The sequence below is a fragment of the Zonotrichia leucophrys genome, chromosome 4, assembly GCF_028769735.1.
Source record: "Zonotrichia leucophrys gambelii isolate GWCS_2022_RI chromosome 4, RI_Zleu_2.0, whole genome shotgun sequence".
NCBI lineage: Eukaryota > Metazoa > Chordata > Aves > Passeriformes > Passerellidae > Zonotrichia > Zonotrichia leucophrys.
Window position 1 is genome coordinate 32,519,172 of NC_088173.1, and position 26,754 is coordinate 32,545,925.

Sequence of the window (26,754 nt, forward strand, 5' to 3'; positions counted from 1 at the left end):
CCATTATAACAATTTCATAATTCCCATAATAGCATTAATAAGATCTTCTGGAACAAAATCTGCTGTAGGTGTAAAAAGAATTGGCTGGTTACCACCCACGCTAGTTGCATTATTGCCTCCATAGTTGCATTATTTTCCACTTGATGTGTGAGTACCGTGGTAAATACTTCAGTGCAAGGAACAACACTTTTAGAGGCACGCACTGCATCTCACAGGGGATTGCTGTAAACTGAAGCACTGCAATTAGCCCTTCACTTGTATCACCTAATGACTTTGGTGGGTGTTCTGTGCAGGGAATGAGAAAGCAAAGCACTCTCCTGCTGCCTCAAACTTCAGTACAAGTAGTTCCCTTCACTAGGTCACAAACATTTTTAAAGCAATGTACCAGGAGAAGTGTTTTGCTGAACTCAGTCTGGAACGAGTGCGAGATCACTCGTGTGTTACAAAACTGCTGCTTTTGCTTTGCATTATGTGTAAAATTCTGCTGATAGTCAAGAAGAGGGACACAAACATTGAGAACAGTTAGCTGTACTTCATGGGTATGTTGAAGGCTTATTACCTGAGTTGTGACATGCAGCTGTCATGCTCACAGCAGGTCACATACATCCTTTCTGTTGAGGATCTGAAGTGACAGTGTTCAGATCTCCATTGTCCCTGTCCTGAATGAGTAAGTACAGCAGGTCCATAGGCATGAGGTTGGTGCCTGCTGGTCTTTTAGGCTTTTCTGAAATCATGCCTGGGATGTGCAGGGTTGGCACTAGCTCAGAGGGAGAAAACCAGTGCCCCTTTTTCTGCTCACTCTTGGCTTTAGTCAACCACTGTGGCTTTTCATAAAAGGCTGGCTAAGTTGTGCTTTAATTTTTATTCTTTTCTCAAAACACAAAGGTAGCTCTCTTACAGCAACAAGCAAGATAATACAGAAGTACATGTTGTTGCTTGAGGACTATGGGTTATATAGTTACACAAATAGTACTGTTGCTCTGAGAAATAGAATTGCTTACTTTATACAGTCTCACAATACGGAACAAAAATCTATCATTGAATAGGAACAAAAGGAAATTTCCATCTGGGAATCATTGCCAAGGGTCATTAGATTCAGCATGGAATTTCCCTCTGTTTCTTGAGCATGAAAAGACTATGTGTTACTGTAATTAAAAAAAATGGAAGAAAATATTCAAAATATCTTCACCTGTTGCTACCATACTCTGGAGTAGATCTCAGGTCACTCTGGTCTTTTCCCTGCATGCAGCTTAACTACCTGGAAATGCAAATAGCAGATGTACCACTGGAGGAAAAGACACCATACCAAGGTGAAGATGTTATTACTAGACTAGTAATGCCATTCCTTCTTAGAAAAGGCTGCTTTCTAGTCTAGAGAGAATTGATGTGATGTGGTGGCAGCAAATGTGTATTTGCTGAGTGGTCTGAAATCCTCCTCTGAAAAGCAGTGTGAAGTTCATAAGGTTCCCTCTTGCAGTGATAGTGCCTAAGCAATTGAAAAAGATGCAGCTTATCCTGCTTGGGCATTAAATGGCAAAATGCTTCTCTTTTTTAGTCTTGTCTTGTTTATACAGATCGAGTGGAAAGCAAAGTTATCCTGATACCAGCATCTCTTTCTTTCCAAAGCATCCATATTCTGCACATGTCCTGCTTGGTTAATGCAACATGTCAGAAACTCTGATGGAATCAGAATTCATTTCCCCTTTTGGCTTGATTTGAAAGCAGGCATTCAGGGAAGAATTACAGGGCAGAGCAGCTTGATGAGGACCACAGGTCCACCAGAGCAGATCAGTGTGCAAAGGGCAGGGGAATGTTTTCCAAGCTCCAGAAGGTAAGCAGAAGTCTCTCAAGGGAGACTGCAACAGAAGCCTGTGTGTGCAGAGGAATGAAATAGAACCTTTTATTAAGAGCATGTGGGTCAAGAGAGAACTTCTAATGCATTCAGGCTATCAGCATAATGACACAGCCACCTGGTCTGTTTTGGCCTAGCAGGGGGAGTTCATTCATTTGAAGCAGGCGTCTCATCTGTTCCTAGAGGAAGTTTTCCATAATATTGTTTTTTGATATGAGTAAAGGGATGTGTTATTCCGTTTTCTACCCAGCTACTATGTAATGGTGTGGCAGCCAAGGGAGTTTATGCACACATCTCAGAGTTATGACTCATCTCTATTTTATTGTAGTGACATGAAAAATCCCTTGCTGAGAAGCATCCGTGCTCTGATGGGCCCTGTGCAATTGAGAGCTCTTGCCTGGAAAACCAACTGCTTGAAGCAGATAAAAGTGTTGGGAGAAAGTAGAAATGCAGAGCCACAGGCAGAACCCAGGGCACTGAAATCCCTGTGTCTTAACCCCAATCAGTTCAGAAAGAGCCACCTCCTCATTATTTTTAAAGAAAGCAAGTGCTGTAAGATCTCTAGGCTGTTTTCAAAAATCTGCACTAATTAAAAAAATAATATAGCTATGCAGAGAGGAGAAAAAAGACAACCTTGTCCATCTCTACTTTTCATTCTTCTTTATCCTCTTAGGTTTTCTTTTATTCTTCCCTATTCCTCTACACATTAAAAGCTCAAAAAGTTACTCAGATAGATGAAAGAAGAATTCAAATCTTATGAAGTCTAACTGATACATCAATTTAATTGTAGAAGAAAACCACCCCATACAGAGACAATAATGTACATTTATATTAGCCTTGTCATATACAAAGGTGGATATATTTCATGAATTTTGTTTTTCTGTCAGGGTGTCAGGCAGGGCAAAGTTACATAAGCACCTGAAGGCTCATCAAGGAGTAAGTGAAACAATCAGAAGTAAAACTCAGTGCTCTCTATTTCTATATCTGGACTAACAAAATTATTGGCAGCATGCTTAGATGAAAACTCATACTAGGGAAGGAAGTTTCTAGAATTTAGGAAACAAACATTGAGCTGATCAGCTGATTCTGGAGTCTCTGGACTTTCTGAGGTTGTAGGCTGGGGAGTACAAGTTACCTTATGTGTGAGCATACAAATCTGCCAAAGATTTTTATACCTGTTCCATGTGGATAAAGTATGCTTTCCATGACCCTTTTGCTCCAGAATTCTTAACAGTTTTTATCCCCTCTCCTAGATCCTCTTCCAATTGTCCCTTCCTTCATCTAGCTGTTTGCCATGTATCCTCTCTCCAGTGGTGTCCCTTGTCCTCATTTCAGCACTCTTGTGCCCACTACAGCAAAGTGAACCCTGGGAAGTCTCTCTAGCATTCAGTCATTTCAAGAATGGAATTTACAAAGGCACATCAAGTGACTTGCAGTGCTAGGAATGTGTTTGCTTTTGCTGTCAAACATGCATAACAAACCCAATGCTGAGGTCCTACTAAAGACTAACAGAAGATTTAACTAAAAGGTCAAAGTCCTCAACTGCAGAAGACCGTGTAATGTCAAACTTGGATATTCCAATCCACATCAGATTTTAGCCACAAGTTATCCTTCTCTTCCATCTTCCCTTATTCCCATATAGATGTCATGCATGTTTAAATTCAGGCAAGACCTTTCTATCAATGTTAAAAAAATGTCAGGATGTAATTTAAAATGAAAACATAATTGCAGACTTAATTATAGAATATCATGGACTCCTGTTCAAGGAGAGAACAAGTGAGTGTCCCCATTGAACTCACCCACTCAGGAAAGATCTGAGATAATATTCAAGTAAATAATCAGTCAGAAAACCTCAAGCTCCCTCCATGTTTATTGGCCCACCCTGAATATGCCAATAATTAGTCCTTCAGAAGGGAAATAAATTGCTGTGCGTTATCTCTGGGATGCCTGATATCATATCTAACCTTCAGCATCATTACTACAGACATGAAGGTCTTTCTTTAGAATAGAAAATGCAGGGAGGGAAAAATCTTTCTGTCTACGGGAAATCTTTCTGTATGAAAGATTTTTGCTGTGCCAGGGACTCTGCTGTTGGTTTGGTTTTTTGTGGTTTTTTTCTAATTTTCCTCATCAAGGTGCTCTGCCCTGTAATTCTTCCCTGAATACCTGCTTTCAAATCAATTAGAAATTTTTTTCTAATTTTTTTCTATTTATTTCTAATTTTTAACCACCACAGGTAAGGTATAACATATCACATCTTCTTGGTCTTGTGATACATTTCCTGGGAAATAGCAAGGGAGAGAAACAATTAACAGCAAGTAGAGTTCAAATTTTATTGTTAATACTTTTCCAATCTCATTAGCAGCATGTTAAGTGAACATGAAGCCTTGACACTAAACAGTCAGAATATGGGGTTTACTCTAAGATTACTCTTGAACCATTAACTCTGCCCCTTGTGGAAAAGAAAATGCTGGAAACGTGCAGCCTCTGGTCAGTGAACTTGCACAAAGCAATTTAAAACTCCTGAATGTCAAATTAAATCTCCTAAATTCTTTCTTGTAAGCTGGGAATATGTGACTGGCCATCATAGATGGAAACCTTAATGGACTTAGATGGAGACCAAAAGCACTGCAATGTATCTGAATTAATATTTTGAAAGTCTTCTCTGAAAGCTTTGAGCCTTTGCACACTGTACTGATCATCTAGAATTTCCTTTAAAAGTACTGAAGAAACTCAAGCAAGCTGGTGATAGCTGTAGGAATGATAGTGAGTGAGGTGAGGCAGAGGAAAACAGGACTGGTAATGCAAGGTCACAGCCACAGTGCTGCAAACACTGCAGGGACATATAACTTTTTCTTCCTTGTCTCAAAAGCCTCTCTGGATAATGGAATTCAGAATATAGAATTGATGAATGTCTCTTCCCATGAGTGCAAAGAAACCTGAAATTAGGCTGACATGGAATTGAGAATGGCATTTTACAGGGAAAGGGAGACTGGCTGAATTTCTAGAACTTGGAATTTGGAAACAGAAATATATACTTGGGGGGAGTTGAAGATTTTTTTACTCATTGAGATCCATTGAACTAGAAATTAACAACAAGAGAAAAAGTTACTAGGGTTCTTAAACCAATTTTATTCAAACTTTCCAGTATAATTTCTGAGACTGAGACTCATAGAAAATTCCAGCAAAACCCAAAGATTTAAAATTATATTCTGAGCTACTGGAGCTGGCCCAATGAGGAGGGTAATATGATTTAATGCTGAAAGAAGACCTCATCTTGGGAATTAAGAACAGAAGCAATTTGGTGCAAATTTTTTGGGTTTGGTATGAAAAATAATTACCAGCATGCTAGCTTTGAGTTATCAGATACTGGAATTCATCTGATGTGTATGTATCACAGCAAAAAAAAAAAAAATTACTGAGTTGTTTCAGTTGTTTCATGTCACGTTTTATACACCACACACTAACTTTAAATCATCCAAGAACTACTTCCTTCAAATGTTAAGCATCTGCATGTAAGAATCAGTCTCTGTTTCTCTGTTTCCTGAGAAAGGAAGGCAGCAGTTGAATGCATGACATCTTGTTTTCTCAGAGGTGATTTGAGGGCATTGATGGAGCAAAAAGGGGGAAAAGTGCTGCTACAATTTGTTATGCTCAACCTGTTGAGTTCTTTGCAAAAGGATGTTCTTGAAGCACCTCATGTGGCCAGGCTTTCAGAGGGACCATGGAATTACTTGAGCTCAGCTGTTTTTGAAACTGCTACAGACAGAGTAAAGAGAGTTTGTAGACTAGAAGCAAGTGGTGCCAGATTAAAGTATGATGCATTGAAGAATCTAGCAGTTATGGTGTGCTTTATGCAATCTTCACCTTGTTAAAGGAAAGTGCAGGTCTCCAGTTCTCACTGATCTCGATAAAATCTCAAACTATGTATCATTAACTGTGACCTCAACAGCTAATGCTATAAAATTATTTCTTTGTAGAGTAATTGTAAATATTTTCATAAATATGACCCAAACTTCCCTAGTAAATAAGTGGCCAGAAATATAATCTTTAGCTGCTTCACCTGTTTTGCCTATATAGTTGCCAGAAAGGGGGAAAATAGGCAGGAAAATTACAAACAGAAAACTGTGTCCTTTTCTTTCTCTCTTACTTAAATATTTTAATTTCTGCAAGCAGCAGAGTAAAATATTTTCATAATCTAATCAGTTCACTCTAAAATTGATATTCATTAATACAAATTCAGCATGACTAGAAAGCTAGTAAAACCAATTATGGACCAAAAAGGGGAGCCAGTTACAAAGTTTTCTCTGCATGAAGCCGTGACCTAGAGTTTTATAACACAGGGATAAAAATTCTCTTTAAAATATTCTAGTTCACAGGCCAACACAGTATATTCCCATGGCTTTCTAGGCAAAATCAAACACAGGATTTCAGAATGCCCATGGTCATGATCCTGAGCTCCCGGGCTGAGCACCATGTGTGTGTAAGTGCCGATGAATATGCTGAGGAGGAGATTCTTTCCCAGTGGAAGAAGAAGAGCTTAGAACAGTCATTCTGGTGACTCTTTGGTGACAGTCACATGCAGATATGCTGAGGGCTGTTCAGTGACACAGAGCAGCCTCTCTTGTCTCCAGGGGCCTAAGGCACAAATGTGCTCCCAGAAGGTCAAAAAAGACATGCAGGATCAGAATGCTCAGGCTAGACTTCCAGTGTTTGGGGATCATCTGCCTTCACAAACTGCACCAAACTAATTAAATGAACTTGACAATCTATTCAGTTAAATGGTTACAATTTCCCAAATCAGTGCCAAGTGTGACTGATGCTTAAATTGAGTTTGAGCAAATTGATAAAAAGCCTGCTGTAGTCTTTTCTATATGTCAGCATTGTCTTGGTTAATTTTTCAAGTACAATCTGACATATGCCCTTCTTTGCTTTTCCCAGTGTGTTGCATCATTATAAAGGTGATTAAATTGCTTTTCTCATACTTTCTAGCATGTCTACTTAAAGCACCTTTTTAATGGTACATCTGCACTTGTACAAAGGATTTGTGCCAATGTAATTAATTTAGTTCAAAAATCCCATCTTTGACACTTGATAGAAACACTTCCTTAGGCACAAAAAAATATTTACTAACATAAATTGGACTATAAAGCAGAATAAAAGGAGAAACATTAACTTAACCAAAAGCTTTTTACTGAATGCCTTTACCATGCAATTACTGTGGTTCAATTTCCGTGTGTTAACCTGCGCCTCCCACTGATTTTTCATGTTTCACCTAGGGCGAGGTACTTGTAGAATGAGGGAAACAAATACCTATTTTGGTAAGCCTTTGAGAGCCTCAAACAGCAGGCACTATGCAAGCATAAAGTATGATTATTGCTGTTTTACTCATTCAACAGTAAGTTACACAACAAAATAGCAGAAGTGCTCTTGGAAATATGTATTTCCCAACAAGCTGTAGGAAGAAGCTTAAATTACTTTTCTCAGGTAGCTCAATGTGAAACTAGCTGTTCTAAGTATGAGTCAGCAGCCTTCCTAGAGTCAAACCCTCCAGCACCTTTCTAAATTCACACTCATTAAAAATGTTCATCACCCTGGTAGAAGTCCCTTAGGTATTTGCCAAGCAGTGCTGTTAATACAAGGAGGAAGGAAAAAAAAAACATGAAAAAGATCTCTCTTCACTGCAATTACTTTGAAGAGAGGAGGAAAGACATTCTTCATTATTTCAGATACTAATCCCAGTGGGCTTGTGTCATTATCTGATGAAAATGTCCTTTTTTCATTGTTTGAAGGCATAGTCAGAGGGATCAGTGTGACAACCAGCTTCATATGGAAAACCCCATTCTCTTGTGCTGGGATTGTGGCACTGAGCCTGCCTCCTGCCCATCACCAGTGCAGGGCTGCAGGACTTCTCCTTGCCCCTGCAATGCTTACTCCCTTTTGGAGAGTTTTTTTGGAGGTGTGCTTAAAGCTAATTTTGTTGTAAAACATCCTGCCCAAATGGCAGAAGCAGCCTATAGTATCCTTGCCTCTTCCTCCTGTTTCAATAGATGTGTCTTTAAATCTGTGCACAAAACATTTCTGTGGAGGAAATTGGCATCACTGTTATGTAGCTGCAGGGGTGCTGTCTGTTGTTAGCAGTAAGGGAATCTGTGGAACCTTGTAAGCCACGAATATGTATTTGTGACTTGCAGGGTCTGTGGAGAGGTTGCAATGAGGCAAATTTCTTTTAGAATATTTGAGGGTTGGGCTTGTTTACTTTGCTGTAAAAGCTTGAATCTGGATTTCCATTTTCCTGTGAGGAAAGAATGCTTTCAGTAACAACACGGCCAATCCAGGTAGTGCATCCTTTGTGCCTGTAGAGTAGCAGATGCTGGATCCCTTCAGATGTGGCAGGAGTGATGCACAGCCTTGGACACCAAACTGACCACCTCAGATGCAATGTGAGGAGAGAGGAATAGCCTCTTCAGCTCTGCACAGGTGAGCTCAAGCTCCATGGGTGATGCAGAGCCAGGGAATGTGGACTGCTCCATTCCATCTCCCCTGAGAACCTGCTGGGGCACATGAAGTGCAAGGAGACATCCTCAGCTCTCCCAATGGATTTGAACACAAGGCAAAAAATCATTCAGAAATGCATCCAGCCTAAACTCCACTGTTCCTGGGCCTTTAAGTTCCTTCTTCCTGCCTCTTTGTCTCTCCAGAGATGTCTTGGCAATGGAAATATTGGGCATAAGGCTATAGCTGAAATTTACCTTTACCAAATTTTGAGCCTCAGCACTCGTTTGGGGAGTAATTGGGAGTTACAAGGGTACTGTAAATTCATGCCCAGGCTTGCTGAGCACTCACCCAAACCCTCAGAAGTTACCCATTCGACTTTCATGGCCAATACCTCAAGTACACCAGTAGAAAGAGAAGGCAGTTATTGACAAAAGATTGAATATGCATGTTGAGAGTACACATAGGTGAACTTGCCTCAAAGCCAGGGAGATTAATGTAAGAACATAATATTTCTAAAAACACTGGCATGGATGGAATCCTTGCTGTGAAGTAAAGCTTTAAACAGAGATTACAGGCAGTAGAGTTTGTGCCATGATGTCCCAAAAGAAAACATCATCATCAAAAATCATCTGGTTTTGCTCTGGTATTTCAGGTAAAGTAGAATTTATGCAGTAATTAATGCTTGGAAATTTTGGAAGGAGATATATCTATGCCTGTGGTTGGGATAGACTGTGTCTTCATTAACAAAAAATACAGCAAGGCGGCAAGGTATGTGTAGAGCACAACAGATGCTCACAACAGAGCACCCAAGCTCAGTGGTTCTGGGAGGTGGGATTATTCCTCTGCCTGTAACATGGTCCTGTGCATTAGGGACACACCAGGAGTGCACTTCCCAGTTTTGTCTCACCTGCAGGGAGTCCCCAGCTGTGTGAGCTCCTTGCAGTGTGATCAAAGGGGAGGGGGTGAAATTCCCTCCAGGAGAACTTAAAGGAGGGTGATGGAGGAGAGGTACCTTCTTTCCTACACTGACGCTAATCCCATCCCAGACAGTGACTCCCCTGCTTAGTTGGGATTTGTCATTTGCCTTTCCAGCTGGATGGGACTTGGAGCACTTCACTCATTTACCACATGGGAGATGATGCTTAGTGGGTTCACATGTCTGAACTAAGTGGCTCCATTGTGCTGTGCTGAGGGGAGTGCAGAAGGAAAAGACAAAGGAAGTGATATCTCTTCTTTATCCATCCTGAAATAAAGCTGTAAATTGTGTTATGATTTTGTCGATATATGGTGCTTGCAAAGATTTCAAATAAATAATGTTCTGACCCCAGGGGCCTTATTGATTTTGTAATGATTTCAAAGAGAAACCACTCAGTTTACTGTTTGCTGACAAATTCTTTACTCCCTAAGGAATTCCTATTGAACATGTATTAAGGACAGGATAAAATAATTCCAGGGAAATACAGAGAGAGGTCTTTGTGCATAGACTGCTCCACGAATCAGTATTTAACCTCTGACCAGTGACAACAGGTCTCCTTTAGCTCTATTAGATCAACAGCAAGCTATTATAATTAAATATAAAAACTGTTTAGAGCCTCACCGAACATGTCCTGGGAATTAAAGCATATGGCAGGGATAAGGATAAAAAGACTTTCCATATGCTAATGACCCTAGATGTCTGAAATAAATTAGATCCATTACAGTTTATGCTCAATAAAAGAAAGACTTTAAGCACTCCAAAGTTAGTGACTCGAGACCGATTTTGGCTTAGAAATTCAATCTGCCTGCTTATTAATTCTTAGTAAGGCTCTGGAGGAGACAGGGGATGCAAAATCATAATTCTGTGCTGTATCAGAATTTTAAAGTGCCATCAGTTTCTTTTCCTTCTTTTCCTTTTTTTTTTTTTTGATTAAACTATTTTTCATGCTTCATTTTTTTGTTCTCCTCATTTGATTTTGTTCCCATTTTTTGTTTAATTTCTTTCTTTTTAAGGTTTCATTTATCCTATTTCAACTGAACAGAGAACCCAGAATGAATATGGATTTTCTTGTAAGTTTAATGTTTGATTTTATGTTCCTGGATGCTAATTTGATGCTGTTCCTTGGGTTAGGCTTTACTGTTAGGCAAGCTCAGTGTGACTAGGCAAAAAAAAGGGACCAATTCAGCAGGGTGACATTCTGTTTGCTTGACAGCAGGCACAGTGCTTTGCAGCAGACACAGGATTATAAGGGCCTTTGTGCACAGGGGAAGTGGGAGAAGATGCTGCCTCAGAGACAAAAGCTGGAGAGAATGAGCCGTCTTCTCATTAAAATTCCCTTAGCAACTGGACGGAGTGTGGTGGAAGGGTAACTTGTCTTTGAGCCGGAACTCAGGAGTTTTGCTTCCTGAACTGCTGGGTTAAAAATGGGATGTTTCAAGTTTGGGAAATTGAAGGTCTGGTAGCCTAGAGCTGTCAGAGATTGATCAGTCCCTTTCTGCATCTGCCAGCTCTCACCTCTGCAGCTGGAGGGCAACTTAGCTTAAATGGCTAAAAGAGATAAAATAAAAGTGATTTCACATGTCTCAAACCAACAAAAATGGGGTACTAAAAGAGTCTGATTTGTTTTTGCACTTCCTTTTTTCATTAGGCCATTTCTAAAAATGGGATTCTTCACTGTATAGAAATACATCAATTTTTGAACACATACTCAGACCTTTTGGAAAAAAATGTCTGGTGGATAATGATGCTAGAGATTAGCTTGGAATTGGTGCTGAAGATACGGTACAAGCAGCTAGTAAAAATATCATAGCCATTTCCTCACAAGACAGCTCTAATAAATTTTGGTTCCTTTTGGTAAATTACTACATTATTTCTTGTGCTTACTTCAGCTTACATATTATATTAATATGTATGTGTTAATGCCGCTGTGAGAATTCAATGCTTGATTCTCTGCTTTACTAATTTACTAGCTTGTATTTTTGAAGGCAAATGGATGGAAGGGAGGAATGACAGCTTACATGTCAAAAAAACCCCAAACTAACCAGAAATATGTCCTGATACTCCAGGTATTCCATAGAAAATGGAAATTTTGGGTTCTTTTACTTCTTTTAAGGTAAAAATAAGGCTTCTGAAGTTTAAAAACCCATGGGTTTTTTGGTATCAGATAAACTTCTAAATACCAATATTATGACATTATGTCACTAAGACGTAATCTAATTTCCTAGGGTGAATTTAGTTCGTAAGACTATAACACGTTTTGCTTAGTAGTACACAGCCTGAGTATTAGACAGATGAACAAGTGGATAGGTAAAGAGTTAGAACAGAAGTTAGAGAGAAATCAAGGATTGTTTTCCATCAAAAGGGCATAGACCTGCTATATGGTATTGGAAACGGATTTTAAATTAGCCTATAAAAAAGGCAGTAAATATCTGCAGGAAACGAGAATAATAAGAACATGTTTTCTTGAAAGTCCCTGTAAGGAGGACATTTCTTGAAGGTTCCTGGCCTCTCTCCCTGCAGCTGCTCCTGACTCAGATGATGTTGCTCTCTACGTGGGGATTGTCATCGCTGTGATCGTGTGCCTGGCCATTTCCGTGGTCGTGGCCCTGTTTGTGTACCGCAAGAACCACCGGGACTTTGAGTCGGATATCATCGACTCCTCGGCACTAAATGGGGGATTTCAGCCTGTCAACATCAAGGCTGCAAGGCAAGGTTGGTTGGCATTTCACTCCATTTTGACCAATTCAGGGAGATGCTGTTAGGTTATGGTCACTTGGGCTGCATGAATGGTATCACTGGATGCCTGCTGATGCTTGATAAAAAGGAAGAAGATCATGTTCATTTGTTTCTGATTGTCTAATGCTCAAAACTCATGATGGCGTTTGTCAACAGTGCTCAAGAGTATAAGGCAGGTGAATTTAGCTTCTGAAGAGAGAGCATCATTGTGAGATTAAAATCCAGATACTTTTATGGAAATAGGGATCCAGCTCATGTTGAAAGCAAAGGCAAAGCTCTGACAGAAACCATGGAGACAGGATGCATCACAGGAGAGATACTACAGTAATTCTATCACAGCTCCCTCCCCTTTATTTCACTGATAGCTTTTCTTCCTATGCCTGTCTCCACTGGTATAAAGAGTACTGTGCATTTAATAGAAAATATAGAAGTTGTGGTAGAACATAATTTAATAATTAATATTTTTATCACTGGTGCATAACAGCTTGATTTTTTTTTCCTCACTTCATTGGCCAGGAAAAAACCTCTAAAGGTAATGCTGCCTTTATCAAGACACTTATTTAGGCTGAAGAATTCCTCTTTTTTCCCCCTATACCTACACCAGAAGAATATCTACACTGTAAAAGTTAAGATGACAAGAGAGTTGTTATGTGTAAGATTAGCAGAAATGTTTTCTTTGCTGAAGAAACTTTTAAAGCAAATATTAGAAAAATGTGATGCAGGTACTAACCCCTCAGTGCAGGAAGTCATGGAATGATGACTTCATAGGCTTGTTGTCTTTTTTTTCAGGAATGCTGTCATTAGGCCAGTTAGAAAAATTGGCTAATGATTGTCACATAGCATTTAGGGAGGGGGTTTTTAGTTAAAACTTGATCTACTGAGCGATGAAAACATCTTGCCCTGAAGCTAAGCATGTCATATTTGGAATCTGAGTGCAGCCTGGAAAATACTCCCAGTGAAAACTCTTCAGAGCAGAAGCATGCTGTAATTTTGTACAGCAACCAGATTCCAAAGCAGCTGGGGCAATAGGAGCCCTGGGAGTTTGCTGGAGAGTTCATGGAAATGGAGATGAAGGTTCAGGGACTTTGTGTATATGAACGTTTGGAATGAAAGATAAAATGCAAATGCAAACCCAAATTGTTGCTCGGAATAAAGTCATCAGAACAGAGAAATAACATGGTTCCTCTTTTTCATCTCCACTGCAGACCTCCTGGCAGTGCCACCAGACCTCACTTCTGCTGCAGCCATGTACAGAGGTCCCGTGTACGCCTTGCATGATGTCTCTGATAAAATCCCAATGACCAACTCTCCAATCCTGGACCCGCTCCCCAACTTGAAGATCAAGGTCTATAACACCTCCGGTGCAGTCACTCCCCAGGATGACCTCTCTGACTTCTCCTCCAAGCTGTCCCCACAGATCACGCAGTCTCTGCTGGAGAACGAGACCCTGAACATGAAGAACCAGAGCCTTGCTCGGCAAACTGACCCGTCATGCACCGCCTTCGGGACCTTCAACTCCTTAGGGGGCCACCTAGTAATTCCCAATTCAGGTAAGTGCTAGCCATGCTGCCCTAAAGGTTCAACTGTTTTGTGGGATTAAGTGGTGTTAGCTTGTCTTTATACAGGGAGAGAAAGTCTATGCATGGGGCTCTGCCTTTTCTTTGATCAAAACAAATAAATGGGGTTCTCCTCCCCCACCCCCCCCCGCCTCCATTTGCATCTACAAAAGTAGTTTGAATATTTTCTACCCAAATACCCAAAGTCCTGGCCACCCTTTAAACACTACAGGCTTGAGGGAGACTTGGGCCCCTCACTACAAGAGCGCTGGTCTTAGGAGTAGCAGCTGAGGGATCTGGGGTTGTGTAGCCTGGAGAAAAGGAGACTGAGGGGACCTTATCCCTTTCTACAACTGCCTGAAAGGAGGCTGCAGCAAAGTGGGGATTGGTCTCTTCTCCCAAGTAATACATAGGAATGTGATCTAGTGGTAAACACTGTGGTGTGGTAATGACTGGATTCAATGATCTTAGAGGTCTCTTCCAACCTAAATGATTGTCTGATTCTAAACAGAATATTGCAGGGCTCTTAGCCACTTTCTGAGACATGCAAAGTTTCAGAACTTCCCTGTGTCAAGTGCAATTCAGTATCACCTTCCCTTTCATGCAGTTCTAGGAAAGGGACTTCAATAGAGTAAGCCTCTATTTTGTCATTGTACTAAAAGAGAACAAATTAATTTCAAAACAAATTGGTTGCTCTGCTTTCAATTCATGGCAGTCTATGTGCAGTTAAAGTAGGACAACAGAACACCATTTTTGGGAGGCTTTTTACCTGTATTTATTGTTGACTTGCATTACAACTAGGAACGAGAGGGACTGAGGGCTATTGATGTAATGCAACATGCTGCTCAATCTTTCTCATACAGCACCAAGTCAGGTTCCAGGTCCCTTCAGGCCACCCTGACACCAGCAGGCAATTTCAGAGCATCCAAGGAGCTCTTGGGCAGCCTTGGGAGAGCTCAGGTCTTTCAAGAGATTTTTTTAGCAGGGCCATGCTGCTGCTGCTTGGTTCCTACATGAAGTGTTGATGTTCTTTCTAAGGAAGTTCAGCACCTAGATGTTCCCATGGGTTTAGCATGATACTACAGAGCAGCATTAATATCTAAAGTGAGAATGAATCAAATACATAAAGCATTTGATTTGAGGAATGTGCAGGGTATACAATGGTCAGGAATACACCTGCCTGGTTTCACTGGATTGAGGAGGGACTACAGTACATGTAAGACTGCAGCTCACAGCTTGGCCATTTTACAGCAAATGCCCTCACCAAGGAGATGGTGCCTACCCTTGTCCCCTGAGCCTCTGCTGGATCATTTCTCTTTTGTTGGTGTTATGGAGGAAGCAAAATGCCTAGGTGGCCCAGGATTGTGATTGGCTGGTTTGGTTCCAGGATGCAGTCCCACACTGCCCACGAAGCAGCCAAAAGTGCTTGGACCTATAGCCCTACTCTCTGAGCTCCTGTCTAACGGGAGGCAAAAATATCTGTGAAATTCAAGTGAAAGCTGAACAACTTCAATAAATCTGGTGCTGACTGATGAGCAATGTTGAAAATTTGTGCAATACAATTGTGGGTTTAATATTTTTCTAAGTAGCAGCTGAAGATAGATATTGATGCTCACTTTTCATATGCCACAGTGGTGCACATTATCAGCAAAGTCCATTAGTCACTGTTAATTCACATATATTAATATCAATTTGTAAAGAAAAAGCATTTGATGCTGAAATCCCTTCAAAATGATTAAAGTAATGATTCTGTAAAATAAAATAATCTGTCTGCTGCTACCTTGTATGCCTCTGTGCTGCTTCTAGATAGATGTATGCCCTCCTCAAGATATGATCAGAGCCCTTCAGTTTCAGTACACCTGCCCTGTTACAGCTGCAAGCATGCACAGGTTGGGTTGTAGCAGGCTGTAAAGCACAAGTGCCAGAAGGCATCTGTGGAAAATGCTTTCCTAGCATTCCCTCTCCTCAAAGCTAAGTGTGAGACTGAGGCCCTGCACACCAACATACGGGAGGTGCCCAGTGTAACCAAACTGTAAATGCTAAAGGAAAGAGGCAGAGCCATGCAAGGTGTCTGTAAAGTGTCTCTAGTGTAAACACGTCTATGAAAATATTCTTCCTCTAGGCTTGTTTTCAGCTATGTGGTAACAACTGTATGCAAATCCTTGCCACTGATTTCCTGCTTATCCTCATCTACAAATAGAGCTGGCTGAGATGTGTCCAGCAGAGTGAAATAGCCAGTTCATGGGCCATGTTTGTTGTGTTCAAGATACCTCTTAAATGGCAGGAATGTAAGAACAGTGTTTTTTAATCAAGTGTGCAGCAAATCATTAGTGAAAATGACACTGGGCATATTTGTCCACGTTTTTTTCAAGGTTGCATATCCTAGTTTTGAGCCACTCTACAGGACTAGGCACTTTCAAAAGCCAAGAAGCCCAGTTTTGTCTCCCTGGCAGATTTGGTTCCTCCCTAGGAACTGAGTGCATTAAAAGACAGGATGGCAGACACAGAAGCCATCTTTCAGGAAACAACTAGTTCTTGTTGCTTCCTGGGACAGTGCTCCACTGCTTTTCTTTCCTGATCTTAATTAAGTAAGAATTGCCTAGGGAGAGAAGTCCCATTACAGCTGTTGGGAATTTTAGTCAGAGTTGTTTGTTTTTCCATCATTTTACAAGGTAAGCAGCAGTGTAACCATCTGTCTGGTCTTTAAATAAAACCAAAGGGAAGAAAATCCTCTTCTCCATTTCTTTTCTTCAGTGCAGAGGAAACAGAACAGGCAGCTGGACACTGAAGACACCAGGGTTACAGTTAATGCTTTTTCTCACATTTTGCTGAGGTCATTTACAGTCTGATGATTAGGGTGGCTGAAAATCTGTTTTTGCAGGCTTCATCCTCTGCCTCTCCTGTCACTCCTTTCCACAGACCCACTCACCTCTTTTTTCTCCATCTTATCTTTTGTGTCTCTTCTGTTCTGCAGGAGTAAGTTTGCTGATCCCAGCAGGAGCCGTTCCACAAGGGAGAGTCTATGAAATGTATCTGACAGTTCACAGGAAGGAGAACATGAGGTAAAAATGCCTTTATTTCCTTGTGCATTAATAGAGTAACTGAAAACCTGTGGTAATAATACTTATGCAAAACCTGCTGCATTGAAGCTAATTGCTGACTTGGAGGTAAACACAAGCAAAGCCAAGGATAAACTTTGCCACAAACCAGCTCAGACATTTGCTTTCCTGATCAGGTGTTGCAGTCCTCAGGCCAAGGGGATGCTGAATGTAGAGGAGCAAGGAAAATATGCCAGCATGAGTTTTTGCAGCAGAGAAGGTGTGAAGTAACCTCTTGATAAAGACCTGTGCTGCAAAGGAGAAAGGAGCAGAGAGGAAAGGTGATAAATCAGCTCAGTGGAGGGACAGGTGCCTGAGCACCTGACATGAAAAATCTCCTCTCCTGTTAGAGTGAAGGTGAATTTTTATTTTATCCTTCATAGGCTTGGCTAGTCCATGCAAAGGATGGAGCCAAAGTTTTTGGTGTCCTCCACCTCCTTGCTGCTTAGCCCCAGACACCACATGCCAAGGGCACCCAGAGCTGATGCTGGGATGACCACGGTTGTCTCCTGTTTCCTGAATGTGTGGCCAATTCATATTCCAGATCTTAATGTCTACTGGCATGTGATCTGGCAGCCTTGAAATTAAAAAAAAAAAATTGTTTACAAAAAGGCCAAGGTACCATTTGGAGCCAGTTAGAAGACCCTAATGTAGAGAAAGGTGAGATCTTGGGCTGCAGAATGGACTTGTGCACAGAGGCAGAATGGCAAATGTGAAGCTGAGGCAGTCATTACACGGTACTTTGCCTCTTTCTCCTCCTCATAGCTGGATATGTTTTTTGGCTCAGCCTCTTAATAGCTTTTATTATGTGCTAAGCCACAGCTGTTTATACACTGTGTGATATTGAGCACTATTCTTTAGCTTGGTAGTCTTTCACCCAAGCTAAAATAATCTGCTTAAAGAAAAATTAAGTAATCCTTCCACCCACCCTTTTGCATACATTATTCATCAGCCACTCTTTGAAAATAGCTAATTGCAGCTACAGAAAAAATGTCTCTGTTCATAGCTCGTATTGATTATATTCCTACTAGTTTTGGCTGTGAAAGAGGTTTACAAACAGTATTGAACAAGGACTCTTTTCTGAGGAAGAAAAAAAAAATCAGATGGCATCCCCTGTTATTCAGCTTGCTGCTAAATCTCTCTTTCCAAAATATCTAATTCTTAAAAATATTATTTATTTTTTAGAAGGTGCTGTATGTGCAATTATTTTCTTTCCAGTCAGTTATGGAGGGAATCCCTGTTACTTTATTCATGCAGCTGTGGACAACTAATGTCACATACTTGTCTAATTTATTTTCTTCAGGGATCATAAAGCTGCCTCTGCATGCTTTGTGAAAGCTGTAACTCAGCAAGTCACAGAGGGGATAGAAGGATAGGTTAACCTGTGTTGGGAACAGCATGGCTGGAGCTGTTCTGCTTGCCAACCTGAGCAAGTATGCCAAAGGACACCTGCAGAAGTAAACAGAATGGTGTGAATCCTCATTTGCAATGAAGATTTTAGAATTTATTTCTTTCCCTGGGAGAGGAGAACAGAGCAGTCTGCCTTGGGGCATCAGGGCTCACTTTACTGTGGTGGCAGTCACTTTCTGGGTGCACAGAGTCCAACTGTTTATTTGATTTGTGGCAGTTTTTCAGAAAACACACAAGGCTCCTCATGCTCTTGGAAAGCAGCTTCTTCTGGGGCATTTAAGATGGAGCTCATTGGCTGCTGTCTAGATCACTCAGAACTGAATATTCTGCCCCCTTTCCCCAGGTGCCAGGAGCAGAAGGGGGTGGGTGGCACCCAGCTGTAATGTTCTCCTGCTGCAGGACTGGTTACCAGGCACTTCACTTCAGTACCAGAGCTGCAGCTCTGTCAAAGCTCCTTTTTCTGGCTGCATGGGCCACAGATGCTGCTTCATATAACTGGAGTCATATGGGTACCACAAGTTTCTGTGTAGCATAATTATTTTTTAAATCAGCTGCTGCACTCTTGCAGCACTCTAGCAGAGAGTGACAGTCCCCAGTAAGGACAAACTGTAGACATTTGCTTTCGTGGCCAGGCAGTAACTGCAGTGTGTTCAACAAACACTGTGAGACCCTATATTTCTTTCCATGAGCGCTGTGCAAATGTGTATGGGTTGAAAAGTCCTGTTATGTGTTGATGTCGTTTGGAAGGGGACACACAGTAAATTATAAAATGCATGCTGTTATCAGAAATGAAGGCAGAGCCTTGTCCTTGATATTACAACTAGCACTGAGGTGAGAATGTGGTCACCACAGTGCTACCCTAGCAGAACCAGACCAGCAACAGAGGGTCCCCACCCCAGCTCACATATCTCTAACAACTTAAGATCTAGCTCACACTTTGTTTGTAGAACTGTGAAACTACTTCTGAATAGTCAGAAACAAAAAATATATCTCTCAGACACCTGCAAATTCCCTTTTTCTTTTCCTTCCTTTGATTTTATAAGCTGTTTCCCCAGTTAGTCTCTGAAAGCTGTAGAACAGATATTTGAGAGACCTCACAATCCAGTAATATCACTCTTTGTGCTGCCTTGCAGATTGGTTAGGAGCGCTTTCTGAGTCAGTCTGTTTATTCCATTTCATACCCATCAAAGCATGTGAGAGCAGGGAGCTCACCCTAAAAGCATTATCCTTTGGCAGTGAATTGGGGTTCTGATAGCTGCAGTAAACACCATTGGAGGCAGTTGTTTCCTCCAAGTGTGTCAGCATACTCGTGGCACAGTGGGGTTTCTCTTCTACTGGACTGATGCTCCAGAAGAGTGTTATCCCTGCTCCTGTCCTGCAAGCTCACCCTCATTTTTCTGTCATTTGGGGCAGGATGGATGACAGGCAGATCCCAGGCTCTCATCCCTGGCTGATCTCATAAAAAGATCCACAACCTTTATGAAGCAGCTACAGTGGGAAAATTATATATGAGTGTATGTTTGTACACATATATGTGCAAAGGAAGTACATGTACACATATATATGTATGTGTTATGTATATACATTTAGGTGAAAAAATGACAAGCCAATGAGAATATTTTGCAGCTATCAGACAGGTTTCTGTCTCAAAGCTGTGTCTTTTTCAGTGGTGAGCAGATGCTCTCTCCCTTAGTCTGGGGAAGTATTACCAACTTTGAGATTTGCAAAGAGTCCCATCTTGAGTAGTATAGGTTTAATCTGTAAAATCAGCACACTATGTTGGCCAGTACCTGGCAAGGGCCTCTTCCCATGAGTGTCTGTGAGAGCCTGGGTTTTACAGATTAAGTAATTTATTTAATTAATCTGTAATTTAATCCTAAGGATTAAATAGCATAAGTATAAACCTCCAGCCTCCACGATTTGCTTGATGGCCTCAGGTTAAAAAACAAATCTTGCTGTGAGCTAAATTAGCAGAGCTGTGTTTCCTTCAGAAACATCTGGCAGTGGTCAGTGCTGGATGGGGTCTGGGTCTTGATGGACCACTGGTTTTATCTTGTGTGGCAGTTCCTGTGTTCCTGCGTGAGCCCCTGCTGAGCTCGCACAGCTTTAGGTGGAGCTACTCTTGCATGCTCTAATCAGAGGCAGGAACTGCACAAAACAGCTACAGCTCTGTGAAGGACACTCCTGCCTAATCCATCACACAGGAGGTGTTCCAAATGAGAGTGGAGGTCACTGTGCCCACAAAATTTGACAGCCCTGAAGAACTGAGAAAGCAACACTCCTAAAGGTCTTGATGGAAGACACACATAAATGTGCAAATTTCAAATTAGCTACCTTGAAAGAGAAAAGGGTCAGGTGAGCTTTGCCAGGATTTGTATCAGTGCCTTCATAATGTATGCACAGAGTTTAATATAAAGTCAAGCATCTGATCAATGATTGTGATCCAAGGAGTAATGTTGCTTTTTCACCAGTAAATCTTAAGCTTAGTGATGTGAAATAAAAGAAATTTAAGTCTTCCACATTACGTTTTTCCACCTTCCTTATCTCAGTTGCATAAACAAAATTACTTTGCAACTCCAGAAGACAATTTCTTGAAGTGTCAGTCACTATAATTGAAAAATTCAACATGAAAAAGACCAGAGCATGATAGACTGTCAGAAGAACCAGAGTCTGTCAAGAATATTAAGTTTGAAACTTAAGAAAGAACACATATTAAAAAATAAAGCCCCAGGAATGAAAGGAGAAATAGAATATCTCCCCTCTAACTTTTGGCTAAGCTGTGTAGAGGGGTTGCAACCTGTTGCTATGCAGTAGCCATTCCTCTCTCCCTGCTCCATCCTGTGCTTCCTGAGCTGCTGTGATTGCCTGGAGCACAATGGCAGGGAGCACAGTGTAGTCCCACTGAGGAGCAGAGATTTATCTAGTTGTGCTCACATCTGCTGTCTGACAGCTACCTTAATGAATAAGGTCTGGCTTATTACAGGGAGACAGTTTTGAATGAGTAATCCCATTAAAAACACAAATTTGATTGTGAAGGGACCAGATATGGTGGATAAAAGTTTGTTTGCTTTTAAATATAAGTTGACTGGTTTTGATAATCTCTGAGGGATGGGAAAACATCTAAAAATATCTGAAGGCCTTTCAGTTACTGTTAGTGCCTTTTAATAGAAGTGCTAAGCAGTGGGTTGAGTTTTAGTGTCAGATCTTTGTAAAACAAAAACATGCCCTTGTTTTTGGAGTTATACAGCTGAGTGGCCAGTCTCTTCTAATAAGTTATCCCTTATAGAGACTGCTGCAAGCCTAAAGTGAAGCCCGTGTTGATGGGGTTTTTGTAGGGGGTTGGGTTTGGTTTTTTGTTTTTTGTTTTTTGTTTTTTTGTATAGCAGCCTAAAAGATCACCCAGAGTTTTGATCATTTCTGCTCATAGATTTACCTCCCTTGCTCCATATGCTCTCCTGTGTCTCTGTTTGTGCTGGATCACCCACAATCTATAACACATAAATCTCATTGCTGGTCACAACATGTGCTCCTCTAGGCTGGCACACTGGCTTTGCTGGTGCTGCATCACCTGTTTCAAGAGAAGGAATAAAATTGCCTGTAATGAGTGACTACACAATAACTTGTCTTCAGGGAAATTTGTTGTTTACTAATTCCATGAATTACTGTTGGTTTATGCTTTGAAGAAGAACGATTAATATCCCTTGTATAATGTATCTTGTCTACTGCATCTGTTTCTGTTCTCATTAGCTGTAGTAAAGCATAATCCTTTTGTTTTAAAATGGAAATTGAAATCAGTGAGAAGCAAGAAAAGATTTGTTGGGAGATTTTTGTTCCTTTTCCCTGTCACTTGTCATAGGGCACCTCTCTTCTGTCTGTACCATTGCATTGTTTAGCCTCATTCCTCTGGGTTTCTGGTTTATTTCTGAGATCTCATGGTGGTCCCTAAACACACTGCTACTACCGGCAGTCATGGCAGAGCTGGAGAGGAAAGGGAATGTCACCATGATGGGCTCTGATGTGCTCTTTTTCCCATACAATGCCAGAAATCAGATTTGCTTCTTGTCACTGTGTCATGTAACATGTTGATGCCTGCTGTGTTGCAGCAAGCTCACCTGAAATGGTGTTCATTTTTATTGCTTTATTTGTTAATAAGTTACTCTTTGGAAATTGTTTTGCTCCAGCCTGAGCTACTGAACAATTAAAAAGATTTTATTTCATATTCATATTTTTACTTTCTCTAGAATTTTGCCATTGTCTTCTAGATTTCACTGTTGCTGTGATTCCTTATTAAATAATACCTGTAAATGAAATCATTTTTTCCACATTGTGAGTAGAAATCTTGGCCCCACAGTAGTCAGAGAGAGGTTTAGCATAGACTTTAACAGAGCTGGGATTTCACCTCAGCAGTGACAGTGACCCACTTCACCACTGGAGAACTTCTGTGCAGCTCATTGTATCTCAGTTTTTAAAGGTTTATCTGTGTGAGGTGGATGTTGGAGAGTCACTAGGACCAGCAGATGTTCAGTAATTTTGTGGTGCCAATCTCTGATGTGTGCCTGGTTGGGAATTTGGGACTGTAAAGTCAAGCACCCGCACAACTGGCCCATTTTTCTGCTTTTCATTAATCAGACTGTCCTCTATCATAAATATCCAGGTCAGGACCATGCATATCTCATCCAATTGGCAATGCATCTTCTAAGTCTGGTGACAAAGATGCTGTTTATGAACATGGAGAAAAAATATTAAGCCTTGATATTTTTAACATGTCCTTTGTATGCTTGCATCCACCTCTTAGCTCAGTTCCTCACTCTACAGTCTGCAACACATCCTGGCTTGGTGTTCTTCATAATCATTTTGTAGTTGTTCTAATCAGCTATAAAATGTTGCAGCACAGAATCAAGCCTTCCACCAGAGTCCTAAAATCTGACAGTAAAAAATTTTGGCACAAAGCAGTAACTAAACTTAACTTTACTTGGACACAACTTCAGACTGTATGATTTATGAGTACCATATTATTTTAATGACCGTTTGGGTTTTTTGACTGCAGGCATCAGTGCTTGTCGATTTTAACTCATTTTTCACCTGAAAGGCATTGTATTAATTTTTTTTAATGGTAATCATGATGTATTCACTCCTGCATTTTGATTGCTTGTTTTGTAATTCAATCAAAAAAAAATGATACCTTGTATTTTCTTTTCTTTTTCATGGGTCAGTACTTTTAGATGAAGTTAGGTTAACGAGATGATTAAGTCTATAGCTGGTCATATCTGCTTTTCATACAAATATTATAATTTTGAGAGAAGTTTCTCATAAGATACTACGTTTCTTGAAATTTCTTGAATTAGACCATAGGAGAGTGTTCAAATATCCACCAATTTCCAAGGCTGATGATCATTAAAAACCACTGACACACTCTGAGTGTTTTTTAAGCTTCTTGTTGCTTCTTATGAACAAAATAACAATGTAAATGTGTCAGAAAAAGAAGGCATGTTTTAGTGAACAACTGTCCAATGATTTATTCAGTCTGGCCTTGCAAAAAAGTGATACCTCATCTTCTTAATTTAAATCCAATGATTCCCTGCAGTATGCAAGAGGAGCTGGACTAGGTACTCCTCTTGTGTTTCATTTATTTTGTGCATTGTTTGCTAGGCTAAAATGGTTGGCACAATACATGATAGCTGTCCAGATTGTTATACTTTGCATCCTTTTTGAAAGACATCTATATCACAGCTGTTTGTTTCCAGTCCATGGATTTTCAGAAACAATTGTTATGTCATTTAGGAAACTCATCAGTTAATTTCCACAGATGCGTATCATCTGGATTTACTGATTTGCATAGATTTAAATTTTCCAATGCCAGACCCTTTTTTTCCTCAAATGCTACAAAAACCTTCACAACATTTGAGACAACTAGGGGTAATTTTCAAAAATGCCTTCATTCCATTTTGAAAAAGGATTGCTCAAAAGTTTGTTGTTCATTCTGTGAGATTAACAGGATAGGCAGGGAGAATTAAGGTGGACAAAATTAAATTAGTCCTATGGACATATATTTGCAATAACCAGAATAGGTGTGATAAATTTGATATCAAAATAGCTTCTGTCCTGATTTGGCCTCCTTGAAAATGTTATTTAAGATTACCTGCTCTGCTCTTCTCTGCTCTGGTGTGGCCTGACCTTGAATATTGTGAGTAGATTTGGCTGCCACAATATAAGAGAGACTATTAGAGAGCATCTAAACTATTAGGGAGCATCCAAAGGTGGGCAATGAAGATGATGAAGGGTCTTGAAGGGAAGCCATGTGAGGATTGGCTGAGGTCACTGCATTTGTTCAGCCTGGAGGAGACTGAGGGAAGATCTCACTGCAGTTACAGCTTCCTCATGAGAGGAAGAGGAGGGGCAGGCACTGATCTCTGCTCTGCGGTGACAGAGCCCAAGGGAAAGGCCTGAAGCTGTGTCAGGAGAGGTTTAGACTGGATATCAGGAAAAGGTTCTTCACACAGAGAGTGGTTGGGCACTAAAACAGGCTCCCCAGGGAAGTGGTCACAGCACCAGCCTGGCAGAGCTCTAGAAGTGTTTGGACAATGCTCTCAGGCACAGGGTGTGACTCCTGGGGATAATCCTGTGCAGGAAGTTGGACTCAATGATCCTTGTGGGTCCTTTCCAACTCAGGATATTCTAGGATTCTCTGATTACAGCTGCTTATGTTCTTCTCTTGGCAAAGACAAAGACTTGCAGAAAAAACCAGCAATGTTGTCTCTCAATTTCTCTAAGACTGATGTAGATGTGTTTGTAAATGCAGCCTGGGACTGAACCTTCAGCCAGAGCAGAGCATGTGTGGTCCTATGGGCAGATTCAGGATTTTTAGCACAGATCACATTGAACGCTTCTAAAATCCCACTTGCTGGTTTCTGGATCATGAATTTGTCCTCTATTATTTAGGGAGGCAGTTGATGAGGCACATTCAGCTGTATTTGTCATACACCAGATGTCAGGATAGTTAAAGTCACTCATGCTTCCTCTTGTTTTGAGCTCCTCAGCTCCTCAGCAGTTGGTCTGGGATGGTTTGCACTTGCACATGTGCACACACACACATGCACACACACTGTCATTTTCAAACCAGAGTGTATGTTATGTATCCTAAATATTCACATGATTTCCCATAACACCAATTCCTAGTGACTGGCAGCAGGCACACTGGATAATACCTGTGTTTTTAGCTGAACAACTCAGGGTAATCACTAGAAATTTTGGGCTTTGCAAGTGTGTTTTACCTTGCACTATTCCTTACCATCCTTTCTCCCTCACCAGCAGTGACACTTGCTGCCTGCAGGTTTATTTGCAATAGCCATTCCAGTAGTTCCATTTGCAGAAGCCATTCCTGAATGCCTTTTAAGTTAAATGAGTATCAGTGGTTTGGTGATGCCTCAGAACTCGAACTGCACATCTCAGATGTGCTGTGCACCACTTTCAGTCATGCTCACTCCTTATTAGTTCAGCATCTTCCTCTTTTTGTCTGTTTTCTCTGTCCTGACAGTAAATAGTTCTCACAAGTGGTGCCTACAAGAGCCACCATTCATTTTTGTGTGTCGCTGAAGAGCTGCCAAATGCAGCAGTGACCACATTTTTGCAGTGGGTGAAATGAAGCCTCTGCATACCATCTGCAAGGATCCTTCAGAGTGGAGTGCAATCAGCAAATATGGCCTATAATTTGCTGATACCTAAACCTGCATCTTGACACATGAATGATATTGGGCACAGAAACAAGCCAAAAAAGGAAATAGATAAGGGTTTGGGGAAAATGAAGGAAAAACAAAACCCACCTATTTTGCTTGCACAGTCTTTCTATTTTAAGAAAAGGATTTTTTATTTTTACACACCCAAATGTAAAAAGGTTTTTTGTCTTTTTCAGCTCACTTAATGTATCCATCTTTCTGTCTCCTCACCAGGCCACCAGTGGAAGACAGCCAAACGCTGCTGACACCAGTGGTGAGCTGTGGCCCACCAGGAGCCCTGCTGACCCGGCCTGTCATTCTAACCATGCACCACTGTGCAGAGCCAAACACAGAGGACTGGCAGATCCAGCTGAAGCACCAGGCTGCCCAGGGACCATGGGAGGTGAGGCTCCAGAGCTCCAGCCTGTGTGCTGGCTGCGTGCAGGGCTCTCTGCTCATCCTTTACTTGCCTTTCTGAACCTGTATTTTGGGGCTTCCATGACTGCTACACATGACTGCTACAGGCAGGCAGGAGTACCCTTCCCTACAAGATGTCTAAGCTGCTGTGTGCCCATTCAGAGATCTGCCTTGGGGCACTTTGGCACCTCCTAGTACCAGCAGGTTTCCATGGAGGGAGCCTGAGGTGGTTCCTTGCCAGTAGTATAGCAGGAGAATGTCCCAAGGCAGTGTGGCAAAAGGATCTTCCCACCATAACTGGAGCATAAAGTGATGCTTTCAGCAGGGCTGGCCCATCTTGACAGAGCCCTCCTTTCCAGCTCTGTGCTCCTAGGTCCCTGCTGCCACCAGTTTGGTCTCATAATTAATTTGGCAAGGGCACTTTCTCCTACTGGTAAGTTTAATAAGGTCAGGGTGGCTTCTGGAGGCAGTTGGGCTGACAGCAGCAGCAGCGCCATGT

At 41.2% G+C, this 26,754-nt stretch overlaps 1 protein-coding gene across 1 annotated transcript in view; it reads left to right on the top strand.

Moving 5' to 3' along the window:
- The window catches only part of UNC5C (unc-5 netrin receptor C), a 249,804-nt gene that overhangs the window by 204,794 nt on the left and 18,256 nt on the right, over positions 1 to 26,754 (top strand). The window contains exons 8-11 of the mRNA XM_064711041.1: positions 11,847 to 12,038; positions 13,268 to 13,612; positions 16,593 to 16,680; positions 26,073 to 26,241. Of these exons, the coding sequence (XP_064567111.1) occupies positions 11,847 to 12,038; positions 13,268 to 13,612; positions 16,593 to 16,680; positions 26,073 to 26,241 (794 nt within the window). The remainder of the gene's footprint in view (positions 1 to 11,846; positions 12,039 to 13,267; positions 13,613 to 16,592; positions 16,681 to 26,072; positions 26,242 to 26,754) is intronic.